Source organism: Equus caballus, chromosome 19, assembly GCF_041296265.1.
Source record: "Equus caballus isolate H_3958 breed thoroughbred chromosome 19, TB-T2T, whole genome shotgun sequence".
In the NCBI taxonomy this organism is placed as follows: Eukaryota; Metazoa; Chordata; class Mammalia; order Perissodactyla; family Equidae; genus Equus; species Equus caballus.
Window position 1 is genome coordinate 32,268,073 of NC_091702.1, and position 15,015 is coordinate 32,283,087.

The 15,015-nt window shown below is 35.6% G+C and overlaps 1 protein-coding gene across 21 annotated transcripts in view; it reads left to right on the top strand.

The window, feature by feature from the left end:
- Positions 1-15,015, top strand: part of YEATS2 (YEATS domain containing 2) — a 100,540-nt gene that overhangs the window by 24,330 nt on the left and 61,195 nt on the right. For all 21 annotated transcript variants that reach the window (XR_011429093.1, XR_011429091.1, XR_011429094.1 and 18 more), the window contains exons 6-7: positions 1,115-1,230; positions 9,535-9,696. Coding sequence is in view for 16 of the 21 variants with exons in the window: in XM_023623390.2 (XP_023479158.2) it covers positions 1,115-1,230; positions 9,535-9,696 (278 nt within the window). In the remaining 5 variants the exon portion in view is untranslated. The remainder of the gene's footprint in view (positions 1-1,114; positions 1,231-9,534; positions 9,697-15,015) is intronic.

Genomic DNA, 15,015 nt, shown 5'->3' on the forward strand with positions numbered 1-15,015 from the left:
TTTGATAAAAATAAATTTAAAATCTTTTTTCTGATTATTAATTCATATGTGTTCATTGTTGAAAATTGTAAAATACAGAAAAGTGAAAAAAATTAGAAAAATCATTCATAATGCCACCACCCGAAAATCAGAATTCTTAATGTTTGGAGTTACTTGACTCTTTCCAGTATTATTTCTGGGCAAGTACTGCATGTTTTTCTTTTTCTAATTAAAAAGAATTTAGGTCATACTGGTCAAAGGATTTAGAAACTTACCATCTTTTATATAATATACATGCTCATGTTTATGTAATAAATATTTAGTATTTCCTATATACCAGGCACTTTTCTAAGAACTATACAAAACATTCGTGTGAGACAGGTACTATTATCATCCTTATTTTATAGATGAGAAAATTGAGACAAAGAAGTTAAGTAATAACCCAAGGTTGGGGCTGGCCCGGTGGCGCAGTGGTTAAGTGCGCATGTTCTGCTTGTGCGGCCTGGGGTTTACCGGTTCGGATCCCAGCACTGCTTGGCACGCCACACTGTGGTAGGCGTCCTCCATATAAAGTAGAGGAAGATGGGCATGGATGTTAGCTCAGGGCCAGTCTTCCTCAGCGAAAAGAGGAGGATTGGCAGCAGTTAGCTCAGGGCTAATCTTCCTCAAAAAAATAAAAAAACAATCCAAGGTTACACATCTAGTAAATGGAAAAGTCAGGATTTAATCCCTGGCCGTCTGTTTCCATGGTCAAACTGTTAGTTAACCATTATATTACTTCTCACTGAAGATTTTTGATGGTACAGAAGGTTGAAAAGAAAATTCCATTGACCCTTCCATATTCCCATTTCTTAGAGGTAACTTATAATAGTTTCCACATCTTATTTGTATATACAAAGCAAATGTGTATGACTGTTAAAAAAAGCACGTGGAATTATAGTGTATAAACTTTATATAAACTGATGCAAAAATCACAGTAAAAGTATTCTTTCATGCTCAGAGATGCCACAAAGAAAGAAAATTTTGTAATAATAAAAAATTCTGTTATTCTATTCTTACCTTGGATGATTTTATGGTTTCTGCCTATTAAAAATTGTCCAAATTGAAAATGAAAATTGATTATGATGTTTTTCAGGACACTTCTGTTATTACTGGCTCCCATAAAACAGAGCAGCGGAATGCTGATCTCACAGGAGATGAGACTTCACGACTTTTTGTAAAGAAAACAATAGTAGTGGGCAATGTGTCCAAGTGAGTATCAAGCTGAATTGTCTCATTATTGGTCATACATTTATGTTATTACTCTGGCATACTCTTATCATAGTATTATGGTAGGAAGAGGCCGCAGGGATTCTTTTTCCCAGACTCTTCATTGTTTCAAAAGTAAACCAAGGTCCAGAGACTTGAGACTCTGTCTCAGTGTATCTGCTAATCTTTGACAGAGTAAAATTATGCTTGGTAAAAATTTCTAAGACATGAGCTTTTATACAAATGGTATATTTCATCGAGCATTAAGTATGGATAAGTTTGGAGAAACTTGACTTCTCCTGACCTAGTTCTGTCCTTAGGTGCCTTAGCTAATCCCTAAAAATGTTTATTTAATTGCCCAGACCGGAATGTTCTTAATATATAACAAGACTTACAGAGCAAGTCTTGAAGGTAGAATTCCTCTAAGCTAAAAGGCTGTCCTCTCATGCTGTCTTGTGGGAGTGTCATCATTTTTGCCACGTGTCTAGGAATGGATAAAGACATCATAAATCTTCAAATAGCATAAGAATGTTATTTCCTCATGAAGTCTCGTCTGCCTTTCTCTTCCCTTATAAGATATATTTCCTCTAAACTCTCAGGTCATATTTATCATATTATATGGTCATTTCCTATTTTCATATATTTTTCTCAAATTAGACTGGCATCTTTTAAGGATAGGAAGTATGTTTTGTTTGTTTTTTTACCTTACAGTACTTTGTGTTTGGTAAATATTTAATTGGTGAATAAATTGATGTATTTATGAAAATTGTGATTACACATAATTATTGAAAATAAATTTGGATTTGGGATTGTAATAATTGACTGAGGGGAAAAAGTCACACGGGGGAGAAAAAACTTCCAAGCCTCATTTAATGGACCACTAATGATAAAAAAAGAAGTACATTAAAAATCTCAGGATAACAAGAACAGAGATTCTTAATTGTCTGTGTAACGGTATTAAATAACATAAAATATGATTAAGGCAATTAATTTCTGTCTTATAGATTATTTTAGAGTTAGCATGCATTCAGCTAATAGTCCATGTGAAGTGTTAGAGTTGAGGTCTTAAGTGTAGTACAAAACAGGTCAGCCCAGAAAAGCCCGAAATTGGAAATCCTGGTAGACTCACCAGGCCATGAGAAGATTGGGGAGAAACATCATTGATGTTTTCAAACCATTATGTCTAATTCTTAGTTTTTTAGTTCTTTTAAAGGCCAGCTAGATAAAATACTGGTTAACTGTGGATTTTAAGCAGAGAGGGAGTGATTGGCGTTAGTGTTGTGAAGTCCTTGTTTCTTCTGGGAGAGGGTAAAATATTGATTTACTTGAGACTTTGTTAAGAATACTCAGAATAGCTAAGATAACAACTAAAAGTATACATAAGAGATTTAAACTTTAAAACTAGTAAGGGAGGGTGGGGAATTAAATAAATGAAAGAAAAACAAAACCCCTGATTCCAAAAGAAGGCAGGCAGGGATAAGAGGAAGGATGTGGAGAAGAAGAGAAAAAACAAGACAAATAGTATAAAATAATTTAGTAACAACGAATCTAAATCTAATCAGTCGTAAAAAAGGTATATGGATTTAACTATCAAGTTAAAAGATAAAAAATGTTAGATAAAATAACCTAAAATTCACCTCTCCGTTGTTTATCTGTGACACATCTAAATAGAGGAAGATTGAAGGTAGACAGAGTAAAAAGGTAGAACTGTCCAGTACTAACCAAAAGAAAACCAGTGTAGCATATTAAGATGAGGCAAAATAGACTTTAGGACCAAAAGCATTCATAGAGGTAAAGACAGATATATAATGATAAAAGTTCTGTTCACCAAGAAGATAGAAAAGTTCTAAACTTCTATGCATTTCACAGCATAGTCTTAAAATTCTAAACCAAAATTGATAGAACCACAAGGAGAAATTCCCAAATGCACTACCATACTGAGATTTTATATACCTCTCAGTAACTTGTTAGATCAAGCAAAATACCTGTATGAATATAAGAGATTAGAGAATCAGCAAAGCTTGATCTAATGTACACATATAGAACACTACACAATTGAAAAAGAAACATTTTTAAGCATACAGGGGACATTTATGAAAATGGGCTGCACAGTAAGCCATAAAGCAAGTTTCAACAAGTATCAAAGGACTTGTGTCATACAGACTGTTTTCTTCTGACCACAGTGCAGTAAAGTTAAAAATGAATGACAATAGGATAACTAGAAAACCTCTGCATGTCTGGAAATTCAAAGCACTTCCAACCTATTCATAAGTCAAGGAAAAAGCACATTGAAATATTCAGAATTAAATAATAACTTGTAGGATAACACTAAAGGGAAATTCATAGTCTTAAATGACTGCAATGGAAGAAAGGCTTGAAATTAATGAATTAAGCATCTCACTTAATTAGTGCAGTGGAGAAAGCAAAGAAAATAAGAGGAATAAATAATAAACATATACAAACCTGGTGAAATTAATTAAGGAAAAAAGGACAAATTTTAGAAATGAAAAAAACATTGCTGATGCTGCACTATTAGAGAAGAAACTATGAACATCTTTATGCCAGTACATTTGAAAATTTAGATGAAATTGAGAATCCTTAGAAAAATACAGCTTAATCAAAATGACTCAAGAAAGAGAAAACCTTGAATAGTCTTAGAACTACTAAGTTTAGTTATTTATTTTAAAACATTCCCGTCACCAAACCAAAGCAGACCACTAGGTCTAGATTGCTTTACAGCAATCTGATAATTCCAGTTGTATATAAAATCTGGAGAAAAAGAGCTAACACTTGTCAAGATATATTATGAGGGTAGCCTAACTTTGTTAATCAAGCCAGACAGTGAGTTTATAAGAAAAAGAAAATTAACACAACATTTACACTCATGAATATAGATGCAAAAATACTGAACAAAATCATTAGCTAGCTGAATTCAGTAATTGTAGAAATGAAAACACTTGATGACTAAGAAAAGTGAGTTTGGATTCACATTAGAAAATTAATAAATAAAATTAACCATATTAACAGATTAAAGGAAATAAATATTATCACCTCCAGATGCAGAAATATTTAACAAGACTCAACGTCTGTTTGTGAAAAATCCTCATGGCAAACTGGGAATTTAGTTAACTCTCATAAAGAATATCTTTAAAAAAGCTACAGCGTAATCGTACTCAATGGTAAACTATTAAAAGCGTTCTTTTTAGGGTCAGGAGGAAGACAAGAGATGCCTGATATCACTGCTTGGGTTCAGTATTGTACTTGGAGATACTAATGTAGTCAAAAGAGAAAAAAGTGTAGGGATTAGAAAAGAAGAAATAAAATATCATTGTCAACAGATGATGTGATTGTTTACACAACAATTTTTGATACAGTTTTAGAATAAGAGCTTAGCAAGATTATTGAATACAGTATGAATACACAGAAGTCAGTTGTTTCTGTATGACAGCCACAAACTTAGAAAACATTTTTTTGAAGATATTTACTTTAGCAATAAGAAACATAATAAATCAAACAAAAGACATGCTGACCTTTCATGAAGATTTATAAAAACTTTATTGAAAGACTGGTAAAAGAACTAAACAGAGCAGTGTACCATGTTCATGGACAGGAAGGCTCAGTATTGTAAAGATCTCTCTTCTCAAATTGATGTGTAGATATTCTGATTAAAATCCCAACAGGGTTTGTGAAATTCACAGGCTGGTTCTTATCTATGAAGAGCAAAGGGTCAAGACTGGACAAGAACACTCTGAAGAACTAGGTTAGACACCTTAGCCTTGTGCATTACCCAGGATAACCTCAGGCAGAAATGAACGTGTAGAAGGCCATGACCATATTTTCCAACAGAATTTAGCAAGGGAGGCTCATGAAATAAAGACAGAACCTGCAAAAGAGAGGGCTAACGATGCTGGTTTTACCGTGGTCAGGACAGAAGGGAACGGCTTGTTTGGGGTTTTAGAAGACGAGACCAATTGCAACATTCTTGGCAGCAATAAATGGGAACCAGAAGTGTCCAAAGTTCTCTTACCGTGAAACCTGAATGAATGAAGTCAACCTGAAGGCCTGAGATTCCCTAACCCAGGAGTAAAATATGGCAGTTTATTTCCACCTCATGTACTCCGTTGGCAGGAAAAGCAAGGTTGATTTTTTTTTAATTACATAGTGATAATCAGAAAACAAAACAAACCTTTAGGAAGTGTTCCTTAGACCAAAAAGATGTTTAAAAAAGAGATTAACTGGAAACACTAGGTTTGGTTTGGTGATGTAGCTGTTAAATACTGCTGGAATTTTTTTAAGATTTTACTTTTTTCTTTTTCTCCCCAAAGTCCCCCGGTACGTAGTTGTGTATTTTTAGTTGTGGGTCCTTCTAGTTGTGGCATGTGGCATGCCGCCTCAGCATGGCTTGATGAGCAGTGAGGTGTCCGCGCCCAGGATCCGAACCAGTGAAACCCTGGGCTGCCGAAGTGGAGCGCACAAACTTAACCACTTGGCCAAGGGGCTGGCCTCTGGAATTTTTTCTTTAATTTTAAAATTCCTTTTCAGATTTATTGATATAATTGACAAATAAAATTGTGAGATATTTAAGGTGGACATTGTGATGATTTATGTATACATTGTGAAAGGATTCCTCCCCCTAGTTAATTAGCACATCCATCATCACCTCACATATTTATCTTTTTGGGGGAGGTGGGGGTGAGAACATTTACAATCTACTCTCTTAGCCACTTTCTTTTATACAATACAGTGTCGACTGTAGTTACCACATTACGCATTAGATCCTCAGACCTTATTCATCGTATAGCTGAAAGTTTGTAACCTTTTACCAAGCTATTTCCCCCACCCCCCAGCCCTGGGAAACCATTTTTCTACCTCTGTTTCTGTGAGTTTGACTCTTAAATTCCACATATAAGTGATACCAGGTGGTATTTGTCTTTCTCTGTTTGGCTTATTTCACTTAGCATAATGCCCTGAAGTTCCATCCATATTATCGTAATGGCAAGATTTCTTCCTTCTCATTGCTGAATAAAAGTCCATTGTATAGCTATATCACATCTTCTTTGTCCATTCATCCATTGACGAGCACCTGGGTTTCCATATCTTAGCTATTGAAAATAATGCTGGAGTGAACATGGGAGTGCAGATGTCTCTTAGATTGCTGTTTTCATTTTCTTTGCATATATACACAGAAATGGGATAGTTCTATTTTTAATTTTTTGAAGAACCTCCCTGATGACTGCAACCAATTTACATTCCCGCCAACGGCACAGTGGTTCCGTTTTCTCCACATCCTTGCCAAGGCATCATCTCTTATCTTTTGGATGATAGCCATTCTAACAGGTGTGAGGTGATATCTCATCGTGGTTTTGATTTGTATTTCTCTGATGACTAATGATGTTGGGCATCTTTTCATGTACCTGTTGGCCATTTGTATGTCATCTTTGGAAAAATGCCTGTTCAGTTCCTCTCCCCATTTTAAGGTTGGATTATTTGTTTTTCTGCTGTTAAATTGTGGGTTATTTATATATTTAGGTTATTAACCCCTTATCGGATATGTGATTTACAAATATTTTTTCCCATTTAATAAGTTGCCTTTTCATTTTGTTGATGGTTTCCTGTGCAGAAATCTTTTTCGTTTGATGTAGTCCCACTGGTTTATTTTTGCTTTTGTTGCCTTTGTTTTTAGTGTCAGATCCAAAAAGTAATTGCCCAGATCCATGTCAAGGAGCTTACCTCCTATGTTTTCTTCTAGGAGTTTTATGGTTTCACGTCGTAAATTCAAGTCTTTAATCCATTTTGATTTGATTTTTGTGTATGGTGTAGATAGGGATCCAGTTTCATTCTTTTGCATATGTCCAGTTTTCCCAATACCATTTATTTATTTTTATTATTATTATTGTTATTTTAAAGATTTTATTTTTCCTTTTTCTCCCCAAAGCCCCTGGTGTATAGTTGTATATTTTAGTTGTGGGTCCTTCTAGTTGTGGCATGTGGGATGCCACCTCAGCATGGCTTGATGAGTGGTGCCATGTCCGCACCCAGGATGCAAACCAGCAAAACCCTGGGCTGCCGAAGCAGAGCGCTCGAACTTAACCACTCGGCCACGGGCCAGTCCCCCCGAATATAATTTATTGAAGAGACTGTCCTTTCCCCATTGTATATTCTTAGCTCCTTTTTCATAAATTAGTCAATTATATATGCCTGAGTTTATTTCTGGGCTCTCTTTTCTGTTCCATTGATCTATGTGTCTGTTTTTATGCCTATTCCATACTTTTGTTTTACTATCAATTTGTTATATAATTTGAAATCAGGAAATTTGAAAGCCTCCAGCTTTGTTCTTCCTTCTCAAGATTGCTTTGGCTATTCAGGGTCTGTTATGGTTCCATACAAATTTTAGGATTTTTTTTCTGTTTTTGTGAAAAAATGCCTTTGGAATTTTAATAGGAATTGTGCTGACTCAACAGATGGTTTTAGGTAGTATGGACATTTTAACTCCTAATTCTCCCAATCCATGAGCACAGAATATCTTTCCATTTATTTGTATCTTCTTCAGTTTTATTTATCAGTGTCTCATAGCTTTCAGCGTCTCGTAGTTTTCAGTGTACGGAACTTTCACCTCCTTGGTTAAATTTGTTGCTAAGTATTTTATTGTTTTTGATGCTATTCTAAATGGGATTATTTTCTTAATTTCGCTTTCTGATAGTTCATTGTTAGTGTATAGAAACACTATACACTATACACTGATGTTTGTATATTGATTTTATGTTCTGCAACTTTACTGAATTTGTTTATTAGATCTAACAGTCTTTGGGCAGAGTCTTTAGGGTTTTCTATATATAATATGTCATTTGCAAGTAGAGACAGTTGTACTTCTTCCTTCTTCCTGCTTCCTTTGTGATTTGGATGCCCTTTATTTCTTTTTCTTGCTTAATTGCTCTGGTTGGGACTATGTACTGTGTTGAATAGAAGTGGCAAGAGTGGACATCCTTGTCTTGTTCCTGATCTTAAAGGAAAAGTTTTCAGCGTTTAACTGTTGAGTATGATGTTAGCTGTGGGCTTGTCATATATAACCTTCATTATGTTGAGGTGTGCTCCCTCTATACCCAATTTGTTGAGAGTTTTTATCATAAATAGATAATGAATTTTGTCAAATGCATTTTCTGCATCTGTTGAGATGATCATTTGATTTTTGTCCTTCATTTTGTTAATGTGACATATCATATTCATATCGATTGATTTGTGGATATTGAACCATCTTTGCATCCCTGGAACAAATCCCCCTTGATCTTGGTGTATCATCCTTTTAATGTATTGTTGAATTTGGTGTATAAATATTTTGCTGAGGATTTTTGCATCTATGTTCATCAGGGATATTGGCTTAGAATTTTCTTTTCTTGTGGTGTCCTCATCTGGCTTTGGTATCAGGGTAATGCTGGCTTAGTAAAATGAGTTTGGAAGTGTTCCCTCTTCTGTTTTTTTGGAAGAGTTTGACAAGGGTTAGTATGAATTCTTCTTTGAATGTTTGGTAGGATTTACCTGTGTAGCCATCTGGTCCTGGAGTTTCCTTTGTTGGGAGTTTTTGATTACTAATTCAGTCTCCTCACTAGTAATTGTTCAGTTCAGATTTTCTGTTTCTTCATGATTCAGTCTTAGAAGTGTGTATATTTCTAGGAATTGGTCAATTTCTTCTGGGTTGTCCAATTTGTTGGCATATAATTATTCATAGTAATTTCTTATTTATGTGGTATCAGTTGTTAATGTCTCCTCTTTCATTTGTAATTTAATTTATTTGAGTCCTCTCTCTTTTTTTCCTGGTAGGTCTGACTAAAGATTTGTCTTTTTTGTTTATCTTTTCAGAAGACCAGCTCTTAGTTTCATTGATCTTTTCTGTTGTCTTTTTAGTCTCTATTTCATTTATTTCTGCTCTGGTCTTTGTTATTTCCTTCCTTCTAACTTTGGGCTTAGTTTGTTCTTTTTCTAGTTCTTTGAGGTGTGAAATTAGGTTGAGACGTTTTTTCTTAATGTAGGCATTTATCACTTAAACTTCCCTCTTTGAACTTTTGCTTTTGCTGCATCCTTTAGGTTTTGGTATGGTATATTTCCATTTTCATTTGTCTTAGGATATTTTTTTATTTCTCTTTTGATTTCTTTGACCCATTGGTTGTTCAGTAGTATGTTGTTTAATCTCCATATGTTTGTGAATTTTCTGATTTTCTTCTCATAATTGATTTTTCATCTTGTGTTAAGTAGGAGTTGCTTTGTTAGGTTTTTGAAGGAAAAAGAATTCAAGTTTTTTTTTTTCTCTTCTAGATATATACCTCCTGATAAGAGAGAAGAAAATGACCAATCAACCCACAAGTGGATGGTATATGTCCGAGGTTCTCGTAGAGAACCCAGCATTAATCATTTTGTCAAGAAAGTTTGGTTCTTCCTTCATCCCAGCTATAAACCAAATGACCTTGTGGAAGTTAGGTAAGCACACTGGAGTGAGTTAACCTAAGAAGTACAGGTTTATTGAAGTGGAAGAAAAGTGATTTAACTGGAGAACACGCCCTTGAAATTCTTGTGTTATTAATAATTTACTCAGCTTTGACTCTTAGTCACAATATAGTTTTAACTGTGGTTTCCTCTTGCCGATTACTGTCTCACTGAGCAGGCACTGTGTCCTCCTGGCACATTGTTACCATAGGAATTATATTAGCTGATTTTGCTCCCCCTGGAAATAGCTAAACTTGTTTATATAAGTACAGATAAATATAAAAATGTTACTGCTTGTTATGAATATCAGAATATTATAGAATTAAATACAAGATTTTAAGATTTTAAGACTTACAGAAATATTTAATGTCAAAAGTTCCCTATGATCTCACTCTCTTACAGGTAACCCTTAATGATATATTTCCTGTGTGTATTAATCTGGTATAGTTGTTTGTTGTTATTTCACAAAGATAGAATGATAATATATATACTATTCTGAAATTTACCTCATTTAGATGTATTCTTTACACCTTTATATCACTTTACATATCACATATCCATTCATTGTGTGTGGAAGTGGTTGTGGTTTGTTATCGGTGAAATCTCCTGTATCTTCAGCTCTCTTCAGAACATTCCTTCTACTCTTGACTCTTAAACAAAACGTGGCTATCTCCTGAGAACATCGCTTTGCCTGAGAACAGCTTTGAAGTGGCAGCTGGTTTCTTCCTCAGACACCATGTGCCATTGTGTCTGGGGGTGGGGTGCATGTCTTTCTTGCTCATATTTGTGGCTTCCAGAGCACCTTTCCCCCCTCCTTCCTGAAAAACCTCAGCTCGTCTGAAGCAGCGTATGATCTGCTGCTCTTCCTTATTGCGGCATCTACTAATTTGCTGGTCACTCCCCGCTTTAAAAAACACTTTCAGCACCTCGTTTACTGATTTTCTCTGTGCCAGCAGTCTTGTATCATTCATAAGGACTTTGACATGCCTACAGACAGTTCTCCCAAAACCCTGCCCTCCCTGTTCGTTCATGTCCTCACTTTATTTATTTATTTATTTATTTATTGAGTTAATGATAGGTTGCAATCTTGTGAAATTTCAGTTGTACATTATTGTTTGTCAGTCGTGTTGTAGGTGCACCACTTCTCCCTTTGTGCCCACCCCCACCCCTACCCCCCCCTTTCCCCTGGTAGTCACTAATCTGTTCTCTTGTCTACATTTTTAAATTCCTCATATGAGTGGAGTCATACAGAGATTGTCCTTCTCTTACTGGCTTATTTCACTTAAAATAATTCCCTCAAGGTCCATCCATGTTGTTGCAAATGGGACGATTTTGTTCTGTTTTACGGCTGAGTAGTATTCCATTGTATATATATACCACATCTTCTTTATCCAATCATCTGTTGATGGGCACTTAGGTTGCTTCCATGTCTTGGCTATTGTAAATAATGCTGCAATAAACGTTGGGGTGCATGGGACTTTTGGAATTGCTGACTTCAGGCTCTTTGGGTAGATACCCAGTAGTGGGATAGCTGGGTCATATGGTAGTTTTATTTTTAATTTTTTGAGGAATCTCTATACTGTTTTCCATAGTGGCTGCACCAGTTTGCATTCCCACCAGCAGCGTATGAGGGTTCCTTTTTCTCCACAACCTCGCCAACATTTGTTACCATTAGTTTGAGATATTTTTGTCATTCTAATGGGTGTAAGGTGATGTCTTAGTGTAGTTTTCATTTGCATTTCCCTGATGATCAGCGATGATGAACATCTTTTCACGTGCCTATTGGCCATCCGTATATCTTCTTTGGAGAAATGTCTGTTCATGTCTCCAGCCCATTTTTTGATTGGGTTGTTTGATTTTTTGTTGTTGAGTTGTGTGAGTTCTTTATATATTATGGATATTAAGCCTTTGTCAGATGTATGACTTGCAAATATTTTTTCCCAGTTAGTGGGTTGTTTTTTTGTTTCAATCCCATTTTCATTTGCCTTGAGGAAGCTCTTTAGTCTGATGAAGTCCCATTTGTTTAATCTTTCTATTGTTTCCCTTCTCTGAGAAGACGGTGTCCGAAAAGATACTTTTAATACTAATGTCAAAGAGTGTACTGCCTACGTTTTGTTCTAGAAGCCTTATGGTTTCAGGTCTCTCCTTTAGGTCTTTGATCCATTTTGAGTTTATTTTGGTCAATGGTGAGAAAGAATGGTCAATTTTCATTCTTTTACATATGGCTTTCCAGTTTTCCCAGCACCATTTGTTGAAAAGACTTTCTTTTCTCCATTGTATCCCCTCAGCTCCTTTGTCCAAGATAAGCTGTCCATAGATGTGTGGTTTTATTTCTGGGCTTTCAATTCTGTTCCATTGATCTGTGCACCTGTTTTTGTACCAGTACCATGCTGTTTTGATTACTGTAGCTTTGTAGTATGTTTTGAAGTCAGGGATTGTGATGCCTCCAGCTGTGTTCTTTTTTCTCAGGATTGCTTTAGCAATTCAGAGTCTTTTGTTGCCCCATATGAATTTTAGGATTCTTTGTTCTAATTCTGTAAAGAATGTCATTGGGATTCTGATTGGGATAGCATTGAATCTGTAAATTGCTTTAGGTAGAACGGACATTTTAACTATGTTTATTCTTCCAATCCCATGTACATGAAATGTCTTTCCATGTCCTTATGTTATCATCCAATTCTCTCAGAAAGGCCTTGTAATTTTCATTGTATAGGTCTTTCACTTCCTTAGTTAAATTCACCCGGAGATATTTTATTCTTTTTGTAGCGATTGTGAATGGTATTGTGTCTTGAGTTCTTTTTCTGTTAGTTCATTATTAGAGTATAGAAATGCTACTGATTTATGCAAATTAATTTTTTACCCTGCAACTTTGCTGTAGTTATTGATTACTTCTAAGAGTTTTCCAGTGGATTCTTTGGGGTTTTCTATATATAAGATCATGTCATCTGCAAACAGCAAGAGTTTCAATTCCTCCCTCCCTATTTGGATTCCTCTTATTCCTTTTTCTTGCCTGATTGCTCTGACCAGGACCTCCAGTAATATGTTAAATAAGAGTGGTGATAGAGGGCATCCTTGTCCCGTTCCTGATTTCAGGGGAATGGCGCTCAGTTTTTGCCTATTGAGTATGATGTTGGCTGTGGGTTTGTCATATATGGCCTTTATTATGTTGAGGTAGTTCCATTCTATGCCCATTTTGTTCAGAGTTTTTGTTATAAATGACTGTTGAATCTTGTCAAATGCTTTCTCTGCATCTGTTGAGATGATCATGTGGTTTTTATACCTCAGTTTGTTGATGTGGTGTATCACGTTGATTGGTTTGTGGATGTTGAACCATCCCTGTGTCCCTGGTATGAATCCCACTTGATCATGATGTATGATCCTTTTGATGCATTGCTGAATTCTGGTTGCCAGAATTTTCTTTAGAATTTTTGCATCGATGTTCATCAGCGATATTGGCCTGTAGTTCTCTTTTTTCGTGGTGTCCTTGTCAGGCTTTGATATCAGCGTGATGTTGGCCTCATTAAATGTGTTAGGAAGTGTTTCATCCTCCCTAATTTTTTGGAATACCTTGAAAAGGATAGATATTAAATCCTCTCTGAAAGTTTGGTAGAATTCCCCAGGAAAGCCATCTAGTCCTGGGGTTTTATTCTTTGGGATGTTTTTGATTGCTGTTTCAATCTCTTTCCTTGTGATTGGTCTGTTCAAATTGTTTGCTTCTTCTTGAGTGAGCTTTGGGAGATTGTAGGAGTCCAAGAATTTATCCATTTCCTCTAGGTTATTCATTTTGTTGGCATATAATTTTTCGTAGTAGTCTCTTATAATCCGTTGTATTTCTGCGGAGTCTGTTGTTATTTCTCCTCTTTCATTTCTGTATTTGTTTATTTGAACTTTCTCCCTTTTTTTCTTTGTAAGTCTGGCTAGGGGTTTGTGAATTTTATTTATTTTCTCAAAGAACCAGCTCTTTGTTTCATTGATCCTTTCTACTGCCTTTTTTGTTTCAATAGCATTTATTTCTGCTCTGATTTTTATTATTTCTCTCCCTCTGCTGACTTTGGGCTTTGTTTGTTCTTCTTTCTCTGATTCGGTTAGGTGTAGTTTAAGATTGCTTATTTTTGGGATTTTTCTTGTTTGTTAAGATGTGTCTGTGTTGTGATGGATTTTCCTCTTAATACAGCTTTTGCTGTATCCCATATGAGTTCGTATGGCATGTTATCCTTTTCATTTGTCTCCAGGTATATTTTTATTCTTTAATTTCTTCAATGATCCATTGTTTGTTCAGTAGCATATTGTTTAGTCTCCACATCTTGTGCCTTTCTCAGCTTTTTTCTTGTAATTAATTTCTAGCCTTATAGCATTATGATCAGAGAAGATGCTTGTTATTATTTCAATTTTTTTAAATGTGTAGAGGCTTGGCTTTTTTCCCAGCATAGGTCTATCCTTGAGAATGTTCCATGCGCACTTGAGGAGAATGTGTATTCTGCTGTTTTTGGATGAAGTGTTCTATATATGTCTATTACGTCCCATTGCTTTAGTTTTTTGTTTAGCTCTACTATTTCCTTGTTGATTTTCTGTCTGGATGATCTGTCCATTCATTTGAGTGGGGTGTTGAGGTCCCCTACTATTATTGTGTTATTTTTAACATCTTCCTTTAGGTCTGTTAATAGTTGCTTTATGATCTTTGGTGCTCCTGTGTTGGGTGCATAGATATTTATAAGCATTATTTCTTGTTGATGAAGTGTCCCTTTGATCATTATATATTGTCCCTCTGTGTCTCTCTGTACCTGCCTTATTTTGAAATTCGTTTTGTCTCATATAAGAATTGCAACACCTGCTTTCTTTTGCTTGCTATTAGCTTGAAGTATTGTCCTCCACCCCTTCAGTCTGAGCCTGTGTTTGTCCTTGGGGCTGAGGTGTGTTTCCTGGAGGCAACAAATTGTTGGATCTTGTTCTTTAATCCATTTTGCCACTCTGTGTCTTTTTATTGGAGAGTTCAATCCGTTTACATTGAGGGTGATTATTGATGCATGTGGATTTACTGCTGACAATCTGTCGCTCATTATCTGGATTTCCTGCATTACCTTTGCTTCTCCTCCTGTGTGCTTTAGCCTACCCATTGGCTATTGCAATTTCTTCTGCTGGGTTTCTTAGATTTTTCCTTATTTATGTTTTGTGGCTCTGTTCTGTTTTTTAGTTTAGTGGCTACCCTGAAGTTTGTATTTAGAATCTTGTGTATAATATAGTCTATTCTCTGATGGTCTCTTACTTACTTGGCCTAGACTGATTTAGTCCCTTTGCTCTGCCCCTCCTAAATTA